General features: G+C 35.2%; 1 protein-coding gene across 6 annotated transcripts; it reads right to left on the bottom strand.

Moving 5' to 3' along the window:
* Positions 1-252: 252 nt before the first annotated feature.
* On the bottom strand, positions 253-26,287 carry LOC126703307 (uncharacterized). Of its 6 annotated transcripts, none has more exons than XM_050402269.1 (11): positions 25,692-26,281; positions 24,506-25,265; positions 23,208-23,826; positions 22,887-23,058; positions 19,098-19,461; positions 12,373-12,483; positions 10,503-10,854; positions 8,789-9,014; positions 4,820-5,041; positions 3,911-4,188; positions 253-503 (listed from the first exon to the last, which is right to left on the bottom strand). In XM_050402269.1, the coding sequence occupies exons 1-10, from the start codon at positions 26,168-26,170 to the stop codon at positions 4,035-4,037; spliced, it is 3,459 nt and encodes a 1,152-aa protein (XP_050258226.1). In that variant the 5' UTR covers positions 26,171-26,281; the 3' UTR covers positions 253-503; positions 3,911-4,034. The 6 variants fall into 6 exon arrangements, with proteins under 6 accessions (XP_050258226.1, XP_050258225.1, XP_050258224.1 ...); XM_050402268.1 differs by lacking the exon at positions 253-503 and adding an exon at positions 2,528-3,027; XM_050402267.1 differs by lacking the exon at positions 253-503 and adding an exon at positions 2,528-2,960.

The raw sequence follows: 26,287 nt of genomic DNA, 5'->3' as shown, positions 1-26,287 counted from the left end.
AAGTTGACTTTTTGATTCGACCATTGGATCACGTTGAATTTTGGACCTTCTCGTAGAGCATATTTTTCCCTTTGAAGCGATTGTTTATGGGCTAAAATTAGAGTTAAAATGGATGAGATGTCACCAAAATACCAAATACCCTAATAAAATCCTCACTTTTTTTTTTAATAGGTAAAATTGACAGTTTTTGACTTGATTTCATGCAATAATCTATCTCGATTAGGCAAGAACTAGAGCGAGCAGGCTAGATCATCTTGAAGAACCAATTCTTAACTATTTTTCATCAAAAGGGCTTGACGATATCTGCTCCAAATTAGAAGATATGAATTTTTTAAGAAAAAACATCATACAATTTTTCAGCACTGCATCACCTTCCTTCCGAGCATGATATCTCAACGATAGTAGCTCCAAATGGAGTGAGGCCAAGACCATTACTAGACATCCAGAGCTTTCCAAGCATATAAAGTTTGAAGAAAATGGAGTTCGAAAAAACCTCCAAACAGCTACGCAAAAATCAGGCCAGAAATCAGAAAAAGACAAAGTAGGCTAGTGAGGTGGCAAAAATGGAAGGTTCGTTTTTGTGTAACATCTTACACACTTACACCTAGAGCTAGCCTCCCATTTCCTCATTTCCCTATAAATACCCCCTCAATTTTTTGTAAAAAAATTGGAATTTTTCTTGAGAGAAAAATAAGAAAATAAAATAACCCCGGAAATTCTGAAAAATAGCTCCAAAAACCCACAAAAATAAGAAAAATGAAAAAAAATGACTTGTAAGCTTATAGGGATGGGTTAGTTCTTTAATAACTAAACTCATCCCATCCTCTCTTATTATCTTGTAAACATCATTTCAATTGGCACGTCCAAACTTTTTCAAAAGAGACATTCAAGATACAAATACATCTCCTCGTCTAAAATAAATAAATTGTTTTTTGAATCATACTAAGACAAAAATGATGTCAGACCACCATGGCCAAACAACACTCGATCACCATGGGAAGTTCACCCCACGCACATTGCCATCTCCATGGATAGCTAACCATGGTTTTAAAAACTGGTACGGTAAAAGAACCGAAAAATGGACTAGTTATTGGTTTTCTAGTCAGATTAGGGTCGAATCGATGGTCTAATTAGTGACGTCATAAATAGTTTAATTAATAATTTTAAAATAATAAAAATTAAAAAAAATATAGTTTAAGTTTTTAAATTACGAATATTCAAGTTAAACACACACACACACACACACACACACACACACACACATATATATATATATATATATATATAATTTTAAAAAATAATGTGAGTTTAGTTTTCGTGTATTAAATTTAGGAAATAAAAATAACAAAACCCAACGGTAATATTTTTAAATTTTCCAATGATATTTTTTTTAACAAATCTAGTGGAGCGGTGATATAATGACTTGTAAAATCATCTAATTTTAATAAGAAGTGCCACGTTTCCAATATTTTTACAATATTTTCATAACAAATCATATGTGATAAGTTGTTACTGATGTTAATTTGAACCCATTATTTAAATTATTATTTTTCACTAATATTAGCTAGTAACAAGTAACAACCTACCACTTAAAATTTATTATGAAAATATTGTGATAACATTTTTTAATTTTAATTTCTTATTCTTTATTTTTTTTTCCCTTATCTTATTTTTTCATCCACACGTTTCTTTATTTTTTTTCCCTCATTTTTTCTCCTCCACACACATTCTTTCCCTTCTCTCTATCTTCACTTTCGACCTTTCCTTTTGCTTTTCTTCTCTACCAGACTACCACTTCGTCCACTCCAGATTCCAGAACATACCAACAGCCAAAAGCTCTCAGATCGCTGACAGATGACAAAGGCTAGAGAGACAACCTTTTAAATCGACGTTCACGCATGCTTGTCCTCCACTTGTCCTCCCCACCAAGGCTCAGATGGGTCAGCTTTGCTTCTTTTTTTCGTTTTCTTTTCTTTTCTTTTCTTTTTTTTTGGTTCTAATTTAATTAGTTTTAAAATTGTGATTTGAGTTTGTATTTTGATTGAGATTGAGTTTAGAGATGTTTAAGAGAGAAAAGGTCTAGAATGGTTTTGTTGTTACTGTTGTTAATACGGCCTAAAATAATCAAGAATCACATTTTAATCTTTAATTCTTTACCCCTCTCTCTTTTCATTGAGTTTTTTTTTTTCCTTCCCACAATTTTGGATCCTCATTCTTTATGGGTTTTAGGCTGGATTTGAAGGGAAAAAAATGCAACTTTTTGAAAAATGTAGTTTTAGTTTTTAGCACAACTGGCCAATAACCGGTTCAATCATACTGGTTCCTAGTTTTCATGGTTGAACCAGCTAATTCCTAATTATTCTCAGTTTTTGGCTGCTTTTCGGTTTTTAGTCATAACTAGACCAAATGAGTGTCCAGTTCCTGATTGAACCGGTCAATCCGGCCAGTCCAGTTCGGTTTTTAAACCATGTAGCTAACCAAACCCACACATATTACACAACTATAGTTACAAATCCACCCACCAAAATCTCAGCAACCCCCAAATTTAACCATTCCAGCCGGCTCAACAATTCCTCACCCCTATCTACAATTTTCTACATATCAACATTATCTCCTACAACTTTTCGTCCTTTACATCTCATACGATCAAAGACCCAAAACACTAATGCAAAGTCAAGCAAAAAGGTGAGATAGAGGAGGTAAATGCAAAAGGTACAAATGAGCTGAAAATCATGAGGGCCAGTTAAGGTGATTAGAGTATGCAAAGAGGCACAAAAAAGGAACAAAAGTTGGAGGCAACTCAAATCTCCTTCAAATTCACCTTCCTACTCTATTGTGTTTTGTTCTAATCCAAATATGCCAACGATGACTCAGGCCAGCGAATCAACCCCCGTGATTGGGCTTCCAGCCACTGCTCTTTCTCATGTTTGTAAATTGTCCACCAAATCTCATCCAACCCTCTGATAGAAAATAGAGCCTCAAACTTGATTAGAAGACATAAGGTTGGAGTGCATAGCAGTATGATAACTGAGGGGGGAAAAAAAGGAAACAATAAACAGCTAATTTTTATGACATGGCAACATCCAACATGTGAGTGTCTCACTTATACATGAATCAACTGCTATTTAGACATTTGACAGCCACATCACTAACAAATATGGACAGAAATGACCATTTTGAAAAAAGTAAAACGTGAGAAAAAAGAAAATTTTCTAACATAAAAGAAGCAAAATGAAAACAACCTCAAACATAAAGGGGCAAAAGTGTAATCTGGTCTTATATTTGATGTTAACTTTGTAAAAGCTCTAAACATCAAAACAAAAGAGAAGAAGAGGATCAGAAGCAAGAGTTAGTGTTGAAGATTAAATCTGCAGCTAAACCACAGAAACAGCACCTAAACAACAGAAGCTAGTGTAAACTGCAAGTAATTTAGTGTTTTAATTATTTCACACATGTACATACACATGGGCTGTGTTCACACATGCTATAACTAATTGGATAGAGTTAGTTTTGTACTTTGTGTATATAAATATTGCTTTAGTGTAAATGATTATACAAATTTCAGATATTTTCCAAACTCTCTCTCTCTCTGTCTCGGTTTCTTTCAATTATGTTACAATTCTGTTACTTCTCCATGCATGTTTATTTTTTTTTCTTTTAATAGATACAAGAATTTCAAATTATGGCACCTGCTTTATGATGATTGCTCTTTACTATTAGATTAAAAGACCAATTGATTTTTAATGTAAGCGGAGTTTGAATCCCATATCTCCATACATGTTTCCTTTTTTACGCCACTCATGAACCTCATTTAATAAAAATAATTTAAATTGTTTTCAAAGAGAAACGACTTCAATTTCTATGCATTTTTTCACCAGCACTCGCAGAAAAGAGGATGCCATATACTTACTATTTTAAATGCTTGTCTTCCATGCTAGTGAACCATGACATCAAGATTTTGCACATCTTCAATCCGTACAATTTTTCAATTTCTTGCCTGCTAGAAGCAGAATAAGAAATGGCTGGAAAGAATGTCATGGTATGAGGTCATCTTGCAAAAGGATCTCGTAAATGTCTGTCCTCAGATTCAATTCTTTATCCCGCATGACTTCTTGGAGATCTGACAGCTCTTTTCCAGTTAGGATGCTGTTCAGCTTGAGAAAACCATCAAGCCAAAGACTTTTAGACCTGACAATTATACAGAACAAAATGGTGGTCAAAGATGGAACAAGCAAATCTCTGGGAGTACACTGGAAGTTCAAAATATATATGCTCTATATCTGAGAGCAGTCATTCCAGAGCATTCACTTACACACAGACTAGAAATTTAACCAATAAATTAGGGGCTAGGTGATATAATCCCACAATTGACTCCTCTATGAATTGTATTTTCGTTTTAATTTTATTCTTGGCATTGGGGACTAGTGCAATGTCACATGAGAGTTTGCAGCAGGGCAAGCCCACATATGGCAACAATTTCAGTTCCAAGAAAATATCATGGCTTTGATCCACAAAGACATACTCAAACTGGGAAAAGACAGCAGGAAGAAAAAGGGGACCAGGGCGCTGGGGGGGGGGGGGGGGGGGGGGGTGTTGTTCGGTTAAGTCTTTCAAAGAGGGTCACAAGACACATTCAGGATAAGTAGTATAAAAGGAATCTAACCTGGCCCCAAAAAAAAAAAAAAAAAAATGGTAGAGACAGAAATAGAGAGAGTAAAAACAGGGCAAAACAGAAAAATCAAAATCAGAATAGGAACAAAGCAAAAACAACCGTTTGTTTGAAGGCTGAGAGGAACAATATGATCTCAATAATCCTTACCATGGGCAGGCATGGATAGCTCGGAAGAAAATTCGTCTGGCTGCAGAAGGGTTGCAGGCTATGTTAATCTCATATGCAACATAGCAACGCCAGAGTACAACTGAGTTATGCAAAATCTCATTTGCCAATGCCCTTTCAAATAATCCATGGATCCTATGCTGGGAACTTCCTCTACTCATCTCGAACAACAGAGCAAAAATCCAGACAATCACAGATGGTTTCCTGACAATATTGGATGAAGTTAAAATGAGAGAATGAATAAAAATTATGGAACAATCATGATCATGTACCAAAAAACTGAAATGCAACAAAATATTGAACCTTGGAAATGGGAAATGCAACGTCCATCCAAATCAAATACACACATCAAATGCGCATTTATTATTATTTTCTAGTGCATTGGTAAGTCTTGACTTTCGGACCTACATAGTGTAACAGCCTTTATTTGCCAAAAAAGGTTGGACAGCTATGGAAATTAATATGAATACCTCATGCAAATCGCAAGCATTGTCAAACAAGGATTTTATTGTAGAAAATAGCTATAAAGGCTAATTCCTTCTAAAACATAGATTATATCCAAAAGCATAAAAAGTTCATAGAAAAACAACAAACTATGACTACAGTTTAGAAATATGACTTCTCAATTTTTAATTTTATTTTAATAAGTAATTAGAAATATGACTTCTCATTAGAAAATGGGAAGTATTTTATTTTGGTTATCTCCACATCTTTTATTTTGGTTATGAAAGTCTTAATCTGTAAATCAGGATGATACAAAGGGCTTTGGCAGAAGGCTTTCTGACAGGATTTAAGGTGGCAGGCAAGAACAGAGGGGTTACGGAGATCTCTCATCTTCTTTTTGCAAATGAACCAATTCTATTTTTTGATGCAAACATAACTCAACTTAGATACCTTCGCTGTGTACTCCTATATTTTTTGAAGCAATTTCAGCCTGAAAGTTAATCTGAGTAAGAGTGAACTGGTCCCAGAAGGAGATGTGAGAAGGGTAATAACACTGGCTTCAATTTTGGGCTGAAAGCTAGGACATTTGCTCATAACTTTTTTGGGATTGCCACTGGGGTCAAAATTCAAGGCTTTTGCAGTGTGAAATCCTATCATAGAAAGGGATGGAAAGAATACTTGTAGAGTGGAAGCGGCTATAAATAAATAAACGACCAGCTGCCTTGTGCCATTAAGCAACATAGTTAAAGATGCCTAATTAACTCCCCATCATTCTTGCACATACAACACCAGTCAAAAATTATGAGATGTTGTTACTAGAGATTGTCCACCGTTAAGATCTTACCCAAAGTTATCCAAGTGAAAAATGCAACATTATGAGACACCTTAGGCTGACACTTCTCAAAATATCACAGTATGAACTAGCCACCAAAAAACCATGTTTAGATCAAATCAATGCTAAATGGTATTCTCCCTGACTAGACAAAAAGTAAAGAGATTCTCCATAGATTCAATTTCCAAGTCCTGAAATGAGTGAATATATAAGTGAAATTTTCAACATTTTCAGTACAAAACAAAATGGACTTGGATATAGGTGTCAAGTCAAGAGATGGTTCTAAGTGTAAGACTCAATTAATGTTTGAACTTGAAACACAAAGCAATATCAAAAATAGGGTATAAATACTTGGATGCACTACATATAAATAGAACAAAATTGTGTTAAATTTAGGTAATACCTAATACAACAACATTTAGTCCTAAAAGGTACCAACTTTTTTACCATCTAAATAAGAATTTAGGAAATTCTTTCATTTATTTAGTTTAAATGATAGGAATGAAAACTTGAATTAATTTTAGTACACAACCCAAAGAAGGAAAAATACCAAGAAATGAAAAACAGGCACTTGCAGTCTGGCAAATCCTTTTTTTTTTTTTTTTTTTTGTCCCCCCAATAATGTAGGAAACCTTTCTAAAGAAGGGCCCTTTGGACTCACTTTTAGCTAGTAAAGCCTACGGGCAAAGCTTATACATAGTTTGTCAGCCAGCCTTCTCGTCACTCAGTTTAGTATCTGGCAAGCTCTCCCAGTCCTAATTTAGCATGCGTATGATTTGTTAAAGAGCCATTTGCAACTTAATACCCAGGCCCAATTGTATATGCATCCATTGCTGCCACCTAACTCAAGAAGTGGTTTCAGGCCAAGAAACAGAAAATTAATTTAGAATGTGGCCTAATATTGACCACTGCTTTGTCATTTATTTAAAAAAAAAAAAAAACAAAAACAAAAAAGCTTGCAGGCACGTGGTGCATTGTGAGCAGCTTGGTATCAGGGATCAAAGTGGGAAAAGACATGAAGAAACTATTTATCGACATAGCACTGTCGGTCAACATGATGTTAAAGGAACTAAAGTGCCAGACTTAGATTAAGATCTGAAAGAAAGAAAAGGACAATCAGAGGAGGCTACAATGATTAAGATCTTTTGCTAAAGGGAATTGCAATGATGAGGGGTTTCAGGGTCAAATCATTGCACTCCAATGAACCATTTGAGGTCGAACAAACATGTTTCATTATATTCATACATATTAGCCCCTTGCCTCCCTTTTGACCTCTTGATCTCTTCAGAGAGGGATATGAAGTTGCCAGATAATCCAGCTGTGTGTCAGACTTAGATTTCATACTATTACTCATATTATGTCATGTTGGTAGAGGTACCACTGGTAAATTTACACATCTGTGTAACATAGCAACCTAGAGTCTTAGAAAGCATTTTAGGTCTAGTAATTTATGTCAGGTAGGTCTCCCCTTTCCACATAGTATGTACTCTACAATAAGGAATTTTAGAATCTAAAAGTCCAATCCAGCTTTCCACAAATTGGCAGTTAGATTGTATAAGAGAGAAATATATCGGCCTATTTCATGTAGGGGTTGCAAATATGCCCTGCACCATGGAACCTACCTTGCCCCGCCCCGTATGGGTTTTCCCTGTCCCAAAGAGGGGATGGGGTGGATGGATTTTGTCCAACCTGTCCCAAGTGTGTGTTATTTGAGGACAAAATTTTCCACCAAACCAAGTTGGAGGAATCTCCTCCAAGCCATTACACAATGGTTTATATGAACATCCATGTATATTAAATCACGTGATTTATTAAATCATTTAAATAAATTGCATGACTATTAAATAGATCTAAGGTCATGTGACTAAAAGTACACATGGATAATCTTATAAATTGCCACGTAGTGAGTTGGAGGAACTGTCCTCTATCCATTATTTAATATTGTTTTGATAAGTAATAATATTTCATTAAGAACACTCACTACCCCCTCTCTCATCACAACAAGAGTCTCATTAGGGATGCCAAAAATGGCTCCACCCACACTTTGCCCAGCATGCCACTCCTACACCATGTGGTGTTAACCACCCTGAAGAGGTGCTGAGCAAGCATAAAGCGCCCATGATCCGACCCCATCCCGCGGCCTTGCCGTCCTTAATTTCATGGGATGGGTCCCATTAAAACCTATTCACTAGTTTTTGTTTTTTTAGGGGGGCACACCTTAACTCCTTATGAAGGTGGGAGAGATTTCAATTACAAAAAACGAAGTAGCTTTTGTTCAAATGTCTTCCACAATAGAATGTTGTTGATTGTATTTTCCCCCTCTTACTCTTCAAGCAAATTTAACCTCTCAAGAGTCGTTCTCACTCTTGGCAGGCAAACAAGCCAGTCAGGTCATTTGGACAAACCACGAGGCCTCACCACCCAGGAGAACACAGCCCCTCACCGAGCCATTCAAGCCTATGGAAAGCCCAAAGGACCAACTATATCAAATCATCACCTATTGTAATTCAGGGCTCTAGATTGTTAAAATTAGGCTAGCAACAGATTCAAGGTAGGGAGTTGGAAGCTTAGAGTTTTAAATTCTTTACATAAATTTCTCTCTCATAATATTCACGAACACCTAACATTCATTTAAGAAATTAAAGTATGATTAGACATATGGATGAAGATCTTACTTGTGACAGAAGTCATCAAACATCCACCGCAATTTATTAGGAGTTGTGTAAAGATGGCCAATCTCCAATAAAGCTCCAAAAAGTTCTGGGCTGAAAGGATATATTTGCAGCCCCCGAATAACGGATTCCCAGACTTTTGATAGGCTCAATTGCTTATGATGTCTCTGAAGCATCTTCACATAATAGTTGAACAAATACTCAAGTTGATAACTATGACTTTGTCTTTCTGTGGGATTGTAACATAGAGATAAAGAAAAAAAAAATCAACATGATAAATTGAATTATAATTGGAAAAGGTCGAGATGTTCTAAAATGCATAAAATTAATTTCTCCAGTGATGATAACAGTTAATCGCAGCAAAATGCAATTACTTGTGTTCTGTTGTAATATAAAAAAATCATAAGACTGATTATTACTTGTCCTCTATGGTAGTGGAAATCATTATTGAATTGAAACTCATATCTCAGCTGTTAATTACAGATTCCAAAGCTTGTAGGATGGCTCATAAAAGTTCTAAAATACAAGTGACAATTTCTTTTCCCCGTCCACAATGAAATATAGGTGGTGATGTGCACAATTCCTATTTTTTGAGAGGAGAAGCACAGGTGTAGCATTGTTGAAAGCAATGCCTGACTATCTGACAATATGGGTTTGGGTCCAGTTGTTAAAGGAGATCATCTACCAGAGCCAGCTATTTAGGATTGACTTTCAGTGTTAACTATTTCTTTAGCATTAGATTTAGAACTTCTTCATCCATCAAAGTGGTTCCCAATGTGTTACCCAATACAGGCAGCACCAGAATTATTCCAAAGAAGCCAATGTTGGAAAATAGCCAATCATCATAGACAATTAGGCCATTGATTTTCTATTATTTTCATAGCCCTTTGGGGGCACAGGTGTAGAGTTTAGACAAACCACTACGCCCAATAAGGTCTGAAGGTCTTATCTCATAGAGATTGTCAACCTATATGAGACATTTTGAACATTTCGAGAATAATCTTCAACCTAAATTAGGAATTTGAGCTTCAATGGGGAAGTTTAAAAATCTACCCTAAAATAATCTAATCATTGAATTTTTTTTTTTTTTTTTTAAAAAGAAAAAAAAAATTGTATCATTTATATTTTGCATCGGTATCATTGTGTCCACGTCCTAGTTTCCAAAATGTGCAGTATTAATTCATGCCTTATACTCCATTAGCCCCAAACAGAGTGTCTTCCTTAGCATGTTCATCATCAACACCAAAAACAAACAAACAAACAAAATATAACAAAACTCTCTTTGCACTTGTATTGCTAATCTTTTAGCTTTCTTTTGTTTCTTTCTATTTTTCAAATCTTTGTATACTTCCTGTATACGCTTTTCCTTTTTAATAAATTACAATTACTTATAAAAAAAAATAATGATAAAAATTTCTCTTTACCGCATTACTTATTACTCATTCACTTGACTTTTAATCAAAAACAAAAACTGTCTCTTTCCTAACCTACTGCTGACCACTTGAGCTACATCACAAGTAGAAGTTTTATACTAGAAAATATGAGGTGTTGATTGCTAAACTGTATAGCTTGTGCTATGATGATCATTTGTAGGGCAGAAACTAGAAATTTACAGTCAAATAAAGCAATGCATCAATTTAACTTTGAAAGAATAGGTACTAGCATGACATATGTAGAGATTGAAAAAGAGGTAGAAGTACAAAGTAATATTAATAACCTGGAAGCACAGTTGCAAAAGCCTGATCCAAAACTTCAATACCCGCAGCCCATCCAGATGTCAATTCCTCAAATAAAGCTACTGAACATATGAGAGCAACAGATTGATCATCTATAAGACCACGTACCCATGCTGATCTTACTGTTCTTATTCTTTCTTTGAACCCTTGGTGCGCTCTCAGCAGTTTCAAACTTGACGGTTGACTTTTAAATGGACTATATGTTTCACCACTTCCTAAGCACGATAATATGTGCAGTGCACGAAATGATTTTTCACCACTGTCAGCAGGATTATTCGCAAGCTCTGCCTCAGCATACCAAAAATATAGAAGAGGCGCATTAGACCATAGTTCCTGCCAGTTGTTTAATGGTTAATACAATATTATATCCTGATAGTTCATGCACCAACAAATTCAGTCAAAAATTGAAAATAAAAAATATTATTATAATAACTCCATAAAACAAATTCAGATCTCAACTTCATTAATTTTTAACTTCAAATTCTCCATTGCAACTAATACTATAACTACTACTTCTTTGAAAAGGTCACATCTAATATGAAAAGGATAACCAGACCCAGGAAAAAAAAAAAAAAAAAAAAAAGATAAAGGAAAGCAATATTTGGATTGCAATTCTGGATATGATCAATTATGAAGAGCAAATGTACAAAAGCAATTTATATGACGGAAATGTTTCAGAAACAGACCATTGATCCACCCATTAATTCAAGTGGGTCACAGGTCCTGGATTCCAGTGTAGTCAAAGTATACATACTTGCCAATAAAAAATATAACCATTTCTCTAACTTATAAAGCCAAAAGAAATTATAAGTTGAAATGGAGAAGCACCTAAGTCAACTACAATAATTGCATTGTTTAAAAATTAAAAATTAAAAACCCATAATGTCTACAGTTAAAAGGAAGAAATTTTTTATTATTATCAAGAATCAGTACAATCTAAGCAAAATTCAGGTGATAAGTACTGAGCCATCTGTTAAATCGACAAGGCTCATAATCACCAAGAATACAAAAAACAAGCCCAAGGGTTCACAACTATGAACTCTTTACATAAACTAGGCCTATGAATCACATTCTAGAAACCGGTTAACTTAATAATAAGGATATTTTTCTACTTTCCAGTATTACTAATGCCTACGGTTAGAAGGAAGAAAAATATGCAATTTAAACCAACATTGAGCCAGATTTTTTATTACATTCTTTTTATACGCAGAAATGCAAGAGAATAAAAAATAAAAATAAACAAAATAAATAAAAAATAAAAAAGGGAGTCATATATGGTAATGAACTATGAAAGATTCTTTTGGAGGAGAATATTTAGTGAAAAATCTTACATTTACCCAAACCAGGATTCAAATAACATCCCAGCAATAAGCAAATTTTATATAAATAAAATCACATTACAAGTCAAAAGCTTTTAGATAAAGATTAAGTATGTTCTGTACCAAAACTCAATGGTGCTCTAGTTATGAAATGCAAATAGCAAAAGACATGGGCATTTCATAAGAAGGTTTACATTGAATCTTCAAAATTATCTTTAAGTAATTATCAAGAAGAGCAACACGACACCTTTTAGTCAGTGATCACATAGCAACTTGTCAACCACTTGCATTATAGGCTTCAGTTCATATGTAACCAATAATTCTATTTACCCACAAACATATAAAAGTTGTCTTTCTAGATAATTGGCAAGTGAAACCCATCCAAAGGCAGACTTCATTTTGTATCAATAAATGTGCTACAGAGACCAGCGAAAATAAACTAATCGTTCTTTGACATAACAAAACAAAACGCATTCTTCAGCAAACCAAACTAAATTTTGTTTTTTGTGAAAAAAATAAACAGAGACCTTACCATTGGAAGCCCTTCTATTAATGACAGTGCCATGTCAAAAATTCTTCTCGCATGATCAATATTCCCATAAGCAGCCTCCCTTCGTGCATATACCCCACATAGTAATACATCCTACAACAAAGACCAAAATAGACAACTAAAAAAGAAATCTCACACCCAGGTAGAACTAAGATAATTAAGATACAAAACAAGAACAAGAGAAAACTCTGCATAGCATTAAACATTGACAAGATTGCCTCTTTCAAGCATCTCATTTGTGCAACTAGTTTCAGTTATAATTAAGCCACCTTACTGGCCACCTTTAGAAAAAGACAAAGTGACAGAGAATTACTGTAACTAGCTATCCTATGCTAGGATCCCAAGCTTATAAAATCCCAGTAGCCGTCTTAGACAGCATATGTAAGGGAATGAAAATATACTTCCATAATTAATCATGCCTCCTAGATTGCATTGCTTGCACCACAACCTCAAGCATGATAATGATATATCTCAAAAATGCAGCTTTATGTTTTCTTTTATGTAGATGGGAACTCGAATACACAGCTTTATGTTTTCTTTATGTAGGTGGGATGAGAAGTGTTTGACTTATGTACAAAAAAAAAGAAAAAAGAGGGGGCGCGCGGGGGGAGGGGGGGGGGGGGTTCATATCGTATTGGAACTCTGTCGAACATTAACTTCTTAACAGATTAAACTTATCATGTCATCTAGTGAACCACAGAAATGGAATGGGGAATCACAGCCTATGGCTGTCAGCCTGTCAGGGAAACATTGATGCATGCTACAAGGGGTGGGTTGCAGAAACCTAAAGTGTAACACCCCAAACCCATACCAAGGATTTAGATGCACGACTTGTCTTATAAATAATCCACATTTGCTATAATGGAACAGAACATAACTAAATATCCACAAATAAGAATCAAACCATTAAGTCTTTCTTATAAAATCCATCAAACTAAAACTTTAACAATAAAGTCTCCAAATACAATCCCTAATAGTTTCAAGAATATTAAACTCACTATCCTAAGTAAACATAATAAAATAGTCCATCAACTAACATAGCTCCAAAAGAAATCTTCAGTCTATGGCTCCAATGATCTACCACCAAAAGATATTCCACTGCTCTAACCTAAAAGGGTGGAGAAAGGGGGGTGAGCTAGAAGCTCAATAAGAGACTACGTAACATGAGTATGTCTTTCAAAACAAATCAATAGTATCATTGACAAAATATAATCTTTACAAAATATTTACAAATAGTTTTAACAGTAATATAATATACTTTGTAAAATTGTCACAAAAAAAATATTTAAATATAACACTGTAATCAATAAATAAAATAATAACCACTTTAATTGGCCAAAATACACTAAATAGGTAGAAACAATATATTATAGTAATAAACAATTTTTCCACTTCAGGTCAATAACAATAAAACAGTAGGTCGATATGGAAAACATTAGTTAGACAAAGACAAAAAATGCTAAACACTCGGTGGGTAATTCCCATGGGAAACAATAACACTAATCTCAAAGATGCAACACTTACTCCAAAGAGCAAACGATAACACTGCACCACACCACAATAACACTACTTCGGTTGAAGACACACTTAACCCTGTATTGGCAAAGGTCACAGACTATCTAGCTGACCATTTGAAATTATTCTTATTTTACTATAGTATTGTCAATACCAATCATATATCATATAACAAATGCTTTCTCAAATATATAGTTTTTGAGTCATTCTTAACATATACAGTTTCAAAATAACACACAAGAAATAATAAAATTAGGTGTGTATAAAGCATTAACAATAATATAAGTTTTGAAACTTCACTTTTGTGAAAATGTATATATATATATATATATATAAATATACACGTCTTGAGAGACATCATGTTCTGAAGTCTACTTACCTCTAGCTGCTAAACCAAGCTTCACTTCAATTGTCCAAAACAATGTCAACTAGAACCTAATTAAGAATCAAATAACTCAATAAGGGCAGGTTTCGAATAACCAAAAAGTCCTCTTATAAAACTTTTCCTTAGCCACTGTGAAGATTTCACAATATTAAATCTAAGATAGCTTTCTAATATACATCATGCCTATACTATATTTTATATAATTGTAGTGTAAACCCTAATACTACAATCTGCTATACCTATATATATACCATTGAACACCACCTATGCTTAACTTATAAAGAATGGTGATACTACTCTACATATATATTAGAATCTCTTTCAAAATCAATAAACTAAAGTACATTTATATAGGTACTTCCATGATAGCCTATTTTCCCTTAATTATATCAATATAATTTCTAAAACTTCCATGCGACTATGAGATGATGAATCCTAAATCAAAGATGCGTTTAATGATTCCAATAAAGCGTGCATAGTTAGATGTTTACCTCAGTACAATATGAACTTGCTGGCTGCTCTAGTAGTACCACATTATTCTATTCTTTTCAATGTAGAGAAACCCTAATTCTCTACTCCTAAACCTTTACACGCTAAGCACTGACTTCTCTTCTTCTTCTTCTTCTTCTTCTTCTTCTTCTTCTTTTTTTTTTTTTTTTTCGAAATCTTGTAGTCTCTCTCTACCTTTCACATAGTTGACTTAAAAAGACCTAGTATACACACACGCGCGCGTGCGCACACACATATATACCTCTAAAATAACACTCTAATTCAGTCTAGGAAGACCAATCCCACTCCAATTAGTACTCTTACGCTCCGTTTGTTTCAATAGAAAATCTTGTATAAAGATAATTTTCCATATTTTCCAGCGTTTAGTAGCATACAAAAAGATAAATCAAAGGAAAACTATCTTTAGTCAACATAAAAAGTATGGCTTATTTTTAAACATTATTTTCCACTAAATTTTTTTGGAAAACAACTCTATCTCGCAACAAGCTAAATAAGGGAAGTTAGGAGGTTGTTTTTCAAATCATTTAAAGTTACTATCAAATATTGGAAAATGAGAATAGTTTTATAGAAAATGATTCTTGGAAAATAACTCATTTTCTAGAAAATATTATTGCTGAAACAAACAGAGCGTTAAATAAAATCAGCTTTACACGTTAAGTATGCTTCCTACTTGGGTTGGAGTTTAAGACCCACTAAAACTTGTCTCTTTAGCCTCTAAGAAACCCATAAAACTTAAATAAGCTTCCAAGATATTAATTCCCAATTAAACTCAAATTAAGGTTGTTTTGATAGGCAACTTATCAAAAAAAAAAAAAGGTTGTTTTGATAGGCTAGAAGCCTAGAACTTTAAAAGATTCCAATAACACTTAAACTCCTAATCCAAATAGGTTTTAATCTCTTGTCCTTTTCCTTAACTGATAAGGAGACTAAAATTTAAATATAAATAATCCACAAAATAACTCTCCACGTTACATCTTCTTTTGTAGATATCATAATATAAAATAATATCACTTTCAAAATAAATTAAATAATTCATCAATTTCCCTCTATAAGCAATTAAATTAAATTTAAGTGAGGTGGGTGTTACATTAAGTGCTGGTCAAGTCGGGGGAGTAATTGAAATTTGTATGGGGAACAAAGACGTGCATGAGAGTTGCAGCCGGTCTTGCAAGACATTAGGAAGATAACTGGTAGAATGGGCAGTGTTAAATTCAAAGTGGTGGATGGGAGAATCATAGATGAAGTTTCGTAGCCACCAAACAAGGCATTCTATGCCTATATGAAGACCTGCTGGTCAAGACTGCAGCAAGGATCTGGTTTAGATGGGAAATCTCAAGTTCAACACACAAAGAATGATGATAGGTATTCAAACATCAGATAGTGATAGAATTTAATTGCAGAATCTACTTTTCAAAAAAAAAAAATTAATTACAGAACCTGCAACACGTTAATATATTAGCCAAAAGCGCAAAAGATTAGAAAATCTATTTCCTTGCGTTTGTTTGTTATTTTAGGTGAGAGGTCAATTTGCTAAAAAATACTCACTATGTTGTTTCATACAAATATGGAAAGCTCTAATAAACAATCAATTTTGAGAAATCATAGAATTGAAAGGCACTACATAATCAAATTAAAAGGCACAAGCACGATCAAATCATCTCTTGAAACAAGATTATAATGAATCAAAATTATGTTATATAATAAAACATTAATAGAAATAATGTAGAGACAAATTCAAATCAACGCAATAGAGGAAGCACTCATGATCAGAGATAACCAGGCGTTCTATATGACTAATAAAGAAAACATGCTAACATGGGGCCAAGTAAATTGCTGCAGAGAATTTGCAAGAAACTACAATTCTGCCACTGTGTCTAAGGACGCAAATCAAAATGATCTAATTCTAGATTATTCATTTTTCCTTAAAATTAAAATTAAGAAAAAAAAAAAGGAGATGATCATTTAATAGTAAACTCATTAAATAGGACTCCTCTCCATCAGAATGAGCCCCACAAATGACAATTAAAGTAGCCAAAATTTATTTAACATTCAAAATAGAAGCTAAAAGTTTAAGTATTTGTTTGGGAACAGCTTATCTAACTTTTTGCTGAAATTTTTTTTATGAAAGTATGCTAAAAGTATACTTGCACCTTGAAAAAGTGAGAAAAAGTGGGGGGGGGGGGGGGGAAAGTATTAAAAAGCTGTATATAAAATTTAAAAAATAAAAGCTAAAAGCTAAAACTTGAAACTTATGCCAAACTTACCCTAAGTCTCAACAGACATATCAAACTAAATTAATGAAAATGAGATAGATTGTAACCAATCATGGTGGTTTAGGGATTTGGTGGCTGAGAAGATTTAATTCTGCTTTGTTAGGCAAATGGTTGTGGAGATATGGAATGGAGAGAGATGCCCTTTGGAGGAAGGTCATTGAGGCTAAATATGGGGATGAAGGGGGTGGTTGGTGTACCAAACCAGTGTTAGGGACCTATGGTGTTAGTGTGTGAAAATCCATTAGAAGTGGTTGGCTGGACTTTTCTAAATTTCTTTGGTTTGATGTGGGTGATGATACTAGGATAAAGTTCTAGGAGGATGCATGGTGTAGGGGTTGTTCTTAAGGAAGCATTTCTAGAATTGTATAGTTTTAGTAGAACAAGGGAGTTTTTTGTGTTGGAGGTTATGCATTTCTCTAATGGGAGGCTTCATTGGAACATTTGGTTCCGTTGTCCGCCACAAGATTGGGAGTCAGAATTGTTGGATCTTTTTTGGGTTGTGCTTTATTCTACGAATGTGCGGGGTGTTGGTGACGTCAAACTTTGCTGGAAGCCAGCAATGAGGAGAGATTTTGAGGTTCAAGGCTTCTATCACTCTTTATCTCCTTCTGTCATTGATTTTCCTTGGAAAATGATGTGGCAATCAAAGGTTCCTCCTAGAGTAGCGTTCTTTTCTTGGACTGCTGCCTTAGGTAAGATCTTAACTATGGATAATCTTTGGAAAAGGCATATTATAGTGTAGTGCTGCTTTATGTGTAAAAAGTGAGGGGAATCAGTGGATCATCTTCTTCTTCATTGTCCTATAGCACATGAGCTGTGGTCTATGGTTTTTTGTTTGTTTGGTATGCATTTGGTCATGCCGTACAAAGTTAGTGAGTTGTTAGCTTCTTGGCAAGGGAAGTTTGGTAGACATTGAAATATAGGTTTATGGAGGTTTGTGCCACATTGTTTGTTTTGGTGCTTATGGTGGGAGCAAAATGCTAGAAGCTTTGAGGATTGTGAACGGTCTATTCTTGACATTAAGTTTTTCTTTTTCCGTACTCTCCTTGAGTGGAGTTTAGTTTTGCCTTCCTATTCTTGTTTTTCTCTCCTCGATCTTATTGATTGTTGTAATCTGAGTTCTTGATTTGTGCCACTATAGTACACTTCTAGTGTACTTGGTTGGTTTTTTTAAATAAAATTTCTTACGTTACTTATCCAAAAAAAAAATCTAGAAGGAACTCAAGAAAAGGCATTTTGTTATTATAAACTAAAAACTATTATGCTTTGAGAACATTCCAGCAAACTAAAAAGCTCTTTCAATAAAGTTTTTCACACTTTGAAAATATATAGCAGCCAACGTGTTTAAGTGATAACCAAAGATAACATTTTATTGATAAGTAATAAGTTTTACTGATATCAAAAAAGGGACACCCTAGTACAATAACCAAAGATAACATGATGGAATAATGAAAGCTATTATTGTTACAATACCAAAATAACCGGTCAACATACATAATACTAGACATGCAGTAAATAAGATAACTTAGTACAATGAATAGCGCAAGACTACGAAATATTCAAATATATACGGTCACCAGTTGGACTTACACATTCAGAAACTCTAGGCATATCAATTATAGATGAATATGACCATAAATAAATTAGCAAATGAGAAATATATTCTTGAAGGAAAGAATAAAAATTTGCATCCTATCACCATGTGATCTGTGTGTCTTTCTAGCAATTGCCAATTTTACAAAGGAACTTCTCAATTTCTCTTCAAAAGACTACTTCAAAACCTTTTTTTTCAGAAACTAGTTGTTTCAATTAATACCAACAGAAGCTCACAGAACAGACCAAAGGACTTCAACCAAGCAGTACATCAGCATTTCTGTAGTTTTGCAGCAAACTCCAGTGAAATAATAACATATCAGGTTCTTAACTGAAAGGAAGGAAAAGTTTTTTGTATTTGCAAATGGGAGATATAACATGTATATGTGTGTCCCCTTCATGGATGAAATATAACAACAAAAATATAATACCTGTCGATCACTTTTTAGCAGACGCTTCGCTAGAACTCGACATGGGGTATCTGAACTGCGGGAAGAGTTCATTTTCGTGGCAGATAGCTCTTCAGCAACTAAAGCAGCTTCTTCCAAGATGTAATTACGTGGAAAAGCAGTTAAACAAAGTAAGGTAGCATTGCGGAGAAATTTCATCATGTCAGTTCTCTTAGAAATATCATTGGTGCTGCCCAAAAGCTCTTCCAAACTGAAACTACTCAAACTGCTTTGAGCCTTGGTTAAAGCATCATGAACCCTTCTCAAAGTACTTAATATCACATCTGGCAATGCCTCCAAGCTAAGGATTTTCTCAATCCAACTAGAATTGTTTGTGCAAATGCTGCTGGGGAAGAAAGCTTAATGTCACTGATTAGTTATTATTACATTTTATATAAGAATTTATACATAACTGTATATTCTGATTTCAGTTGCACACATAATATAAACATTAATAAAACCTAGGAAATCCTCTGATGCAACCATGGAAGATTATTTGTTGCTACTTGGAATTTCATCCATTCAAGATTTAATTTCTTGAGTCAATGTGTAAAATCCGATTGAAGCAAAAGTCACATGATTTTAAGGATATCATTTAAGTACACTATACCAAAGAGTGAGAATAAATGTGGCCAACCCTGATTAGTTTGTTGAGGATCCATAGCCGACCCCAAAGTTTTGCAACTAAAGCTTTGTTGCTGACGCCTTGGTGGCTATAAGTATGCTAGGGTTAAAACAATTTTAGTTTTAGGATATCATGTTGTAAGTTATGGTTAATTCTTTAATTAGGGACAAATCTATTTTTTGATAAGTAAATAATTTCAATGAAAAACCAAAAAAAAAGCAGGTGCCCGCGTATATGGGCACTGGCAGTATACGACGGGAAAAGAAAAAGGGAAAAGACAAAAATCCACAACTAATGAGAAGGAAAAGATGCCAAGAAATCAAGAAACCCATCCATGAAGAACAAGGGAGTCAATGAGGTCCATTCATATAAAATCTTCAGAAAACTTTCTTTAATTAAACCGCACTGTGTTCATCTCCCTCAAAGCACAACGCATTCCGCTCACACAAAATACACTACATAAGACACACCAGAACAGCTCGCCACAGCCTCCCACTACCTCCTCTACCAGACCAGCCCTCCTTCCAAGACGCAAAGACTTCCCAGATGTAGATCACCCAAAAAACTCCAAACAAGCAGAAAATCAAAGCCCATAGATCTGATGCCACAGAATAATGTAAGAACAAATGGTTTACATCCTCCACATTAGCTTTGCACATGAAGCACCACTTCGTAACAACTATACCCCTTTTCTTTAAGTTGTCTGCTGTCAGAACCCTACCCAAGACCACACACCAAGATAAGAAAGCCATTCTGGGTGGGACGCAAACTCTCCAAATACACTTCTAAGGAAATTCTGTAACCCCACCCCCCCCTTCCCCCTTTGCAAAGCATAATGATAAATTTTTACCTAAAATCCTTCTTTCTCCAAAGGAATCCTCACCAACTTGTCAGCCTCCCCAAAACAAATATGATTCCCATAAAGTCCCATAACTGAGTCATGGCCTCTTCTTCCCAGTCCTGCATAGCAGGATTGAACACCGGGTGCCAATAAATATGATCATGTCTAAATTCTACATAATCAGCCACAGTAGCTTCACTATCCCAAGCTAGGAGGTACAAACCAGGAAATCAATCCTTAAAATTAGCTTTCCCCCACAAATCATGCCAAAATTGGACTCTAGTACCACAACCAACATCATATCTGATGCAACACACAAATTTACCCCACCAGTAATGGATATATTTCCGCAGACCCACACCTTACGAGCCCCGAGCCTCCCTTGAACACCAATACATACTAGGAGAACCATAATTCAACTCAATAATCCTCCTCCATAATGCCGATTTGTTACTTCCATACACCACAACCATTTTCCCAACAATGCTTGGTTAAATAGAGTTAATTTCTTAATGCCCAATCCACCATGACAAATAGGAGCACAGCAAGAATCCCAATTCACTAAGCGAAATTTGAATTCATCACCCACGCCACCCCATAGGAAATCTCTTTGAAGTTTTTGTTTGCTACCCCACAGGTATAGGGAATTAAGATCTATAATTTCTGCAGCATGATTGATAATTGAGATAGGATATCTTGTCTTAGGTTTATTTTCATTGAGTCTAAGTTGGTCTTTGGTCCGGTAATACCTTTATTAATCATATTTAGAGCTCTAATGCTACTACAAGAAAGAGTTCTTATATATTTGTTCTTGATTTACTCAAAACAATTAATGGTGAGATATATATATAATATTGAGGTATGTTCACCTAAGTGTGTTCTTTTCCCTGTTTCTCTTCGTCCTTTCACTTTGCCTTTGGCACTCTGTCACTTTAAACAGTATTGTTCAGTGTTCACAGTAACAGTCACTTTCAATTGGATTTATTTGTCCATTGAAGATTTATTTTGGCAAGAACAAAACTGCAATTCTGGACATAAAAATTATGTTTTTATATGAATGGGCGGTTGTAATGGTTTGTTCTCTTTTATTAATATGTTGGATTTCAAAGATACTTAAAAAAATAAAAAATAAATAAAAATTGACAGGTAAGCTTGTTCTTTGATAAGTAACAGCAGTTTTATTAATTAAAATTAAATTACAAAGAATACATAATCCGTTCCCAATGTATTCTTTTTTCTTTTTTTACTTATCAAAAAAAAAAAAGAATACATTGGGAACAGATTATGTATAGTACGTATATTCCCCCAAAGTTCCCTAAGATGATCAAAATTATTACTACTTATAAAAAAAATGTTCTGTGTATTAGGATCACACACCCTTTTTGCACTCTTCTAATATATTTTATTTCTTATGGAGAAAATATGAAGTGATTTGTTCACCCAGCTGTAGTGTCTGTGTACTTAGGTTCATCCATTTATATCTTCTAACCAAGCCTCAAAAGTTCTCATTAACAAGATAGGCACCTAGGAATATGTGCAAGTGTACAAAGAAAATTATGGGAAAATGTCACAATCGCATGTTAAAACAAGAGTCAATTGGCCTTTCTAATTCTGAAAGCTGTATGAGAAGATAACCAAAAAAAAGGAACAAAAAACTCAGAAGTTCCCCACATATTGTCAAAAGTGGTTCCATTCAGAAATGAATTCTTGAAGAACTACTCCAAAAGATACTCTTTCTGTGTGTACACAGCCCCCCTCCCCCCACCCCCCCACCCCCCCCCCCCCCCCAAAAAAAAAAAAAGTTATAATTACTATTAACAAACCCAACTCTATAGATTAACTGTATGAGTTCATTTTTCATAACAATATAATCCATCAATCAATTTAAACCACTTAATGACACCAACCCTCAGTTATGCTAGTTATTTTCTAAAACTAGGGCTCCACTACACAGCCACAGACTACCCATCCCATGCCACTGTTTCACATTTCAGATTGCTTACTAATGATTTTAGATTATACCCATAAAGTTCCAAGCAATGGGACAAAACAATTCATATGCAAAAAATTGGTTCAGTATTTATACCTATCCAAAACAAAAACAAAAAATCAGTATTTGTTGAAAAAGAAAAACGTTATCTATTCTTTCATTGCTTTCAATTTATGTTTGGATGTTTCTACGAAAAGGGAAAAGGGGGAAAAAAAAAAGAAAAAAAGACAAGGAAACAAACAAGTACAAATCAAGCTTAGAGTAGGAGCAGAAATAGATGAGGGAAATTAGGTATGGTATCAATAGAGAACTTACCATTGAGATATTTTCCCACCAAAGAAATCAATGAATTGGGACATGAGAGATAAACGGGCCTCTACTGAGCTTAACGAAAACAGGTATTCATTGACATCTTCATACAATATAACCCTCAAAAGTTGCTCATCACCTTCTCTATCAGGTGTCCCATCACTATGCAAGCCCCCAGCTGTTTCATGGTCAAATTCAGTTTTCAAAACATGAGTATTTATTTGTGAAGAACAGATACAAATAACTTCAGAAATGAACATCTAAGAAAAGCTTTGATACAGTAAATCTCATAGATACACAAGAGGAGGGAGGGAGAAAGAGAGAAACCAGATTTCCTGCGAAGAGGCATCCATTGATCACAGTCCCTAGATGACTCTTCTTCTGACCATCTAGCCCAAGTTGAAGTTTCTTTAACCTCACAACTAGCCTCAGCTTCAACATCAATACCTAATTTTTTCAGCAAAGCTTCAGTTTCATCTTCCTGCTTGACATCTTCATCCTCAAATTCCTCCTGAGGCTCCCCAACATCCAAGTTATTGTTGGCTGCGTTTATTGAATTTATACTACCATCCTGATCTTTGAAAAGTGGCTCTGACCAACCTGTCCAACCACCTTTTTCATTATCACGTGTGGTCTCCTCGTCTTTGATAACCTTTTGCCTATTCTCCTCCTCTCTCTCCAACCATGTGGACCATCCAAGGGCATCTTCTTCTCCAACTCTTGCACCATCACTATTCCAAAAGTGCTCAAAAAGTCTCCTTCTACTCTGCTCAGTCAGGAGTAAAGGACAAAACAAACTAAATTCAATTTCAGCCTGGAATAATGCAGTAGCCAACTCCTGGTAGCCAGCCTGCCACTCAAACCTGCATAGACTGAGGAATATATCAACAAGACCAAGTTCCAGCTGAACAATTGCAGTATCTGATGGCTTTGCAGATTGATGACCCTGCATTAAATGAGAATACATAAAAACCAAAATGAGGTGACATAACATGTTCTAAGAAGGTTTTTTTTTTTTTTACCCATGCCATGAAAAATAAAATAAAAAGATGAAAAACATAACACTGTTAAAAATGTCAGAATATCTATTCATAACTGACTACATATTGATAAACCACAACTACTTGCCCTTTTTTTAGTTGTTTACATTTGGAAAATATGTCCAACAATGTAAATAAAATTTGCACCAACATTTTCCCTCATGTGCAAGCTCACTAACAGTCCTGAATGAAGAACAGGCCTTACAAGTATGCAGCCCTCACATGTACGAACAGAAGGAAGCCAAAACTTGATTAAAAAACGCTTAGCCAAACAGGGCTCTGATACCATGTTAGGAAATCAATCATCACAAAAGCTTATGATATTAAAAACAGTTCCAACAATATATACAAAGCTTGAAACCAAAGCCAGAACATAGGAATAGAGACACCGTGTAGTATGTATGCGAAATGAACTATTGAAATATGAAACTTAAACTATCCACAAGCATTAATAGGAACCACGTGTTAGTGGCTTTGATTGTCCAAAACAGTAAAAGTAGAGATATAAAAGATAATTTCATCTATATATTATTCATTTAGCCATCCTCATGAAAAAGAAAAACTGGAATATGTTAGATTGAGAACCTGCCTAAAGTGCTTGCTGGATGCAGCAGATAGAGCCTGGATTGCATGTGCATACATTTTTCTCATGTCTGAAACCTTGAACCTGGAGAAATCTCCTTGAACAACATGCAGGAACTCCCTCCACAATTTGTAACTCCCTGGATGCTGCATGAGTATCTTTTCCCATCTAGTAATCAAGACATCAATGTTATCTCTGTTCTGATAAGCTTTCAGAAGACAAAGCAACAAATCTTCATTATCTGGGTTAAGCTCAGCTGCCTTCTCCAGTATGCTTATCTTCTTTTCAAGTGTCTGCAAGCGAGCACCTTTCTGGGGTTGCATACCCGCAACCCTGTCCTGGAACTCTGCAAAAGCTAACCAGGCCTTTTCATCATGCGGGTTCTCCCTTGTCAATTTGTTGAAGTCCCGTGTTCTGCGTAGAACTTCATCTTCCCAAGATTCTTCAATTATTGAAGCTCTCGAGACAGAACCACTATCCACACCTTCATGGGAGGTTTGAATGTCTGATAAAGGAATGAAATCATCTGCTGTCGACTTTATGGGTGCAAGAAGACGAACTCGCTTTAAGTTCTTATGGCGCTCCAAAGCTGTGTACTTTGCAGACCAATAACGACCAGCAGATACTAGTTTACTATCCAATGCATCAAGATCACCATCTCTATCCAACATTGCACCTGTCCGGTTCCACCAGTACAAACCTTGATTATAAAGCCCGGATAGCTTCAAAGGGTTATGAGGTTTGTAGCGGGCAATATCCATCCTGCAGTAAAGTGAGAACTTTAAACCTTCAGCCTTTAAACCAGTAACATCAAAGTGCATCAATTGTTTTCTTAAATCCACAAAATGCTCGGGTGTCAACTTGTGGTTAGAAATCAACATTTGCACATGGGACTGCCATTGGTACTCGTGAAAAAGTGAACTTGAATTCACCAATCACAAACCGACGCTTAAGCATATTTTGAATTTTGGTGTGGAAATGGTTGTGTCCAAAATTTGATAGAACTAAAAATTAATCACTATAATGTTTTGTTTTTTGTCGTGGAGTTGAATTTAAGAAATGAATTCACTAGGCTTTTTAGAGAAACCACTAGAATACAAGTCAAACTAAGAATCCCAAAACTAAAAAGAGTTGATGTATATATGTTTGTGCACGATGTAGTAAATATGCAATTGAAAGGAACCTAACCTGTAAAGGGAGCCGAAAGCCAAATTATCGGGATCGCCACGCGATTCGAAGTAATAATCTTTGGAATTGGAATTGGAATTGGAATCGGAACCAGCCCAAGCTCGAACACCGGACTTTCTGGCACCGTCTTCTCTCTCTTTGGACCGTTTACGTTTCTTCTTCTTCTTCTTCTTATTCTTAGAATTCTTTTTGTTATCGTCTTGGTCGGATTCAAGAAACTCATACTCCTTTGATTTAGGTTGCTTCTCTTCTGGTTCTTCTTCTTCTTCTTCGTCTTCTTCTTCTAATTGTGGTTGTGGTTGGATGGAAACGGCGTCGTTGATGACGGAGAGGTCGGCGGTGAAGCTGGAGTTTGAGAGCCATTGACTCGGGGGGGTTGGAGTGATGAGTTGGTGAGAGTGGGATTGAGAGGCGTCCGAAGCAGGAAATAGAGGAAATAGAGAGGGTTTTGGTTCTGCTAAACCCTTCTCCTCTTCCATTGCCTCAGGTTTTTATGACTTCCACGTTTTCGTATTCGGATTTTGCGACTGATCACTTCTATGACTATAGTAAGCACCCATTCCGGGGAAAAATATACCCCCACAGCACCCCTATTA

The sequence above is a fragment of the Quercus robur genome, chromosome 10, assembly GCF_932294415.1.
Source record: "Quercus robur chromosome 10, dhQueRobu3.1, whole genome shotgun sequence".
NCBI lineage: Eukaryota > Viridiplantae > Streptophyta > Magnoliopsida > Fagales > Fagaceae > Quercus > Quercus robur.
Note: the sequence above shows the minus strand (reverse complement) of the source record. Positions and strands in the feature narration are given on the sequence as shown.

What these genes read in the sequence shown, in the direction of transcription:
- LOC126703307 (XM_050402269.1), bottom strand. Translation starts at nt 26,170, where the DNA reads ATGGAAGAGGAGAAGGGTTTAGCAGAACCAAAACCCTCTCTATTTCCT. An exon ending in CCAGCAAGCACTTTAGGCAG is followed by an intron (nt 23,827 to 24,505) that starts GTTCTCAATCTA and finishes CATTTAATGCAG; the next exon opens with GGTCATCAATCTGCAAAGCC. An exon ending in TTTTGCAACTGTGCTTCCAG is followed by an intron (nt 9,015 to 10,502) that starts GTTATTAATATT and finishes ACAATCCCACAG; the next exon opens with AAAGACAAAGTCATAGTTAT.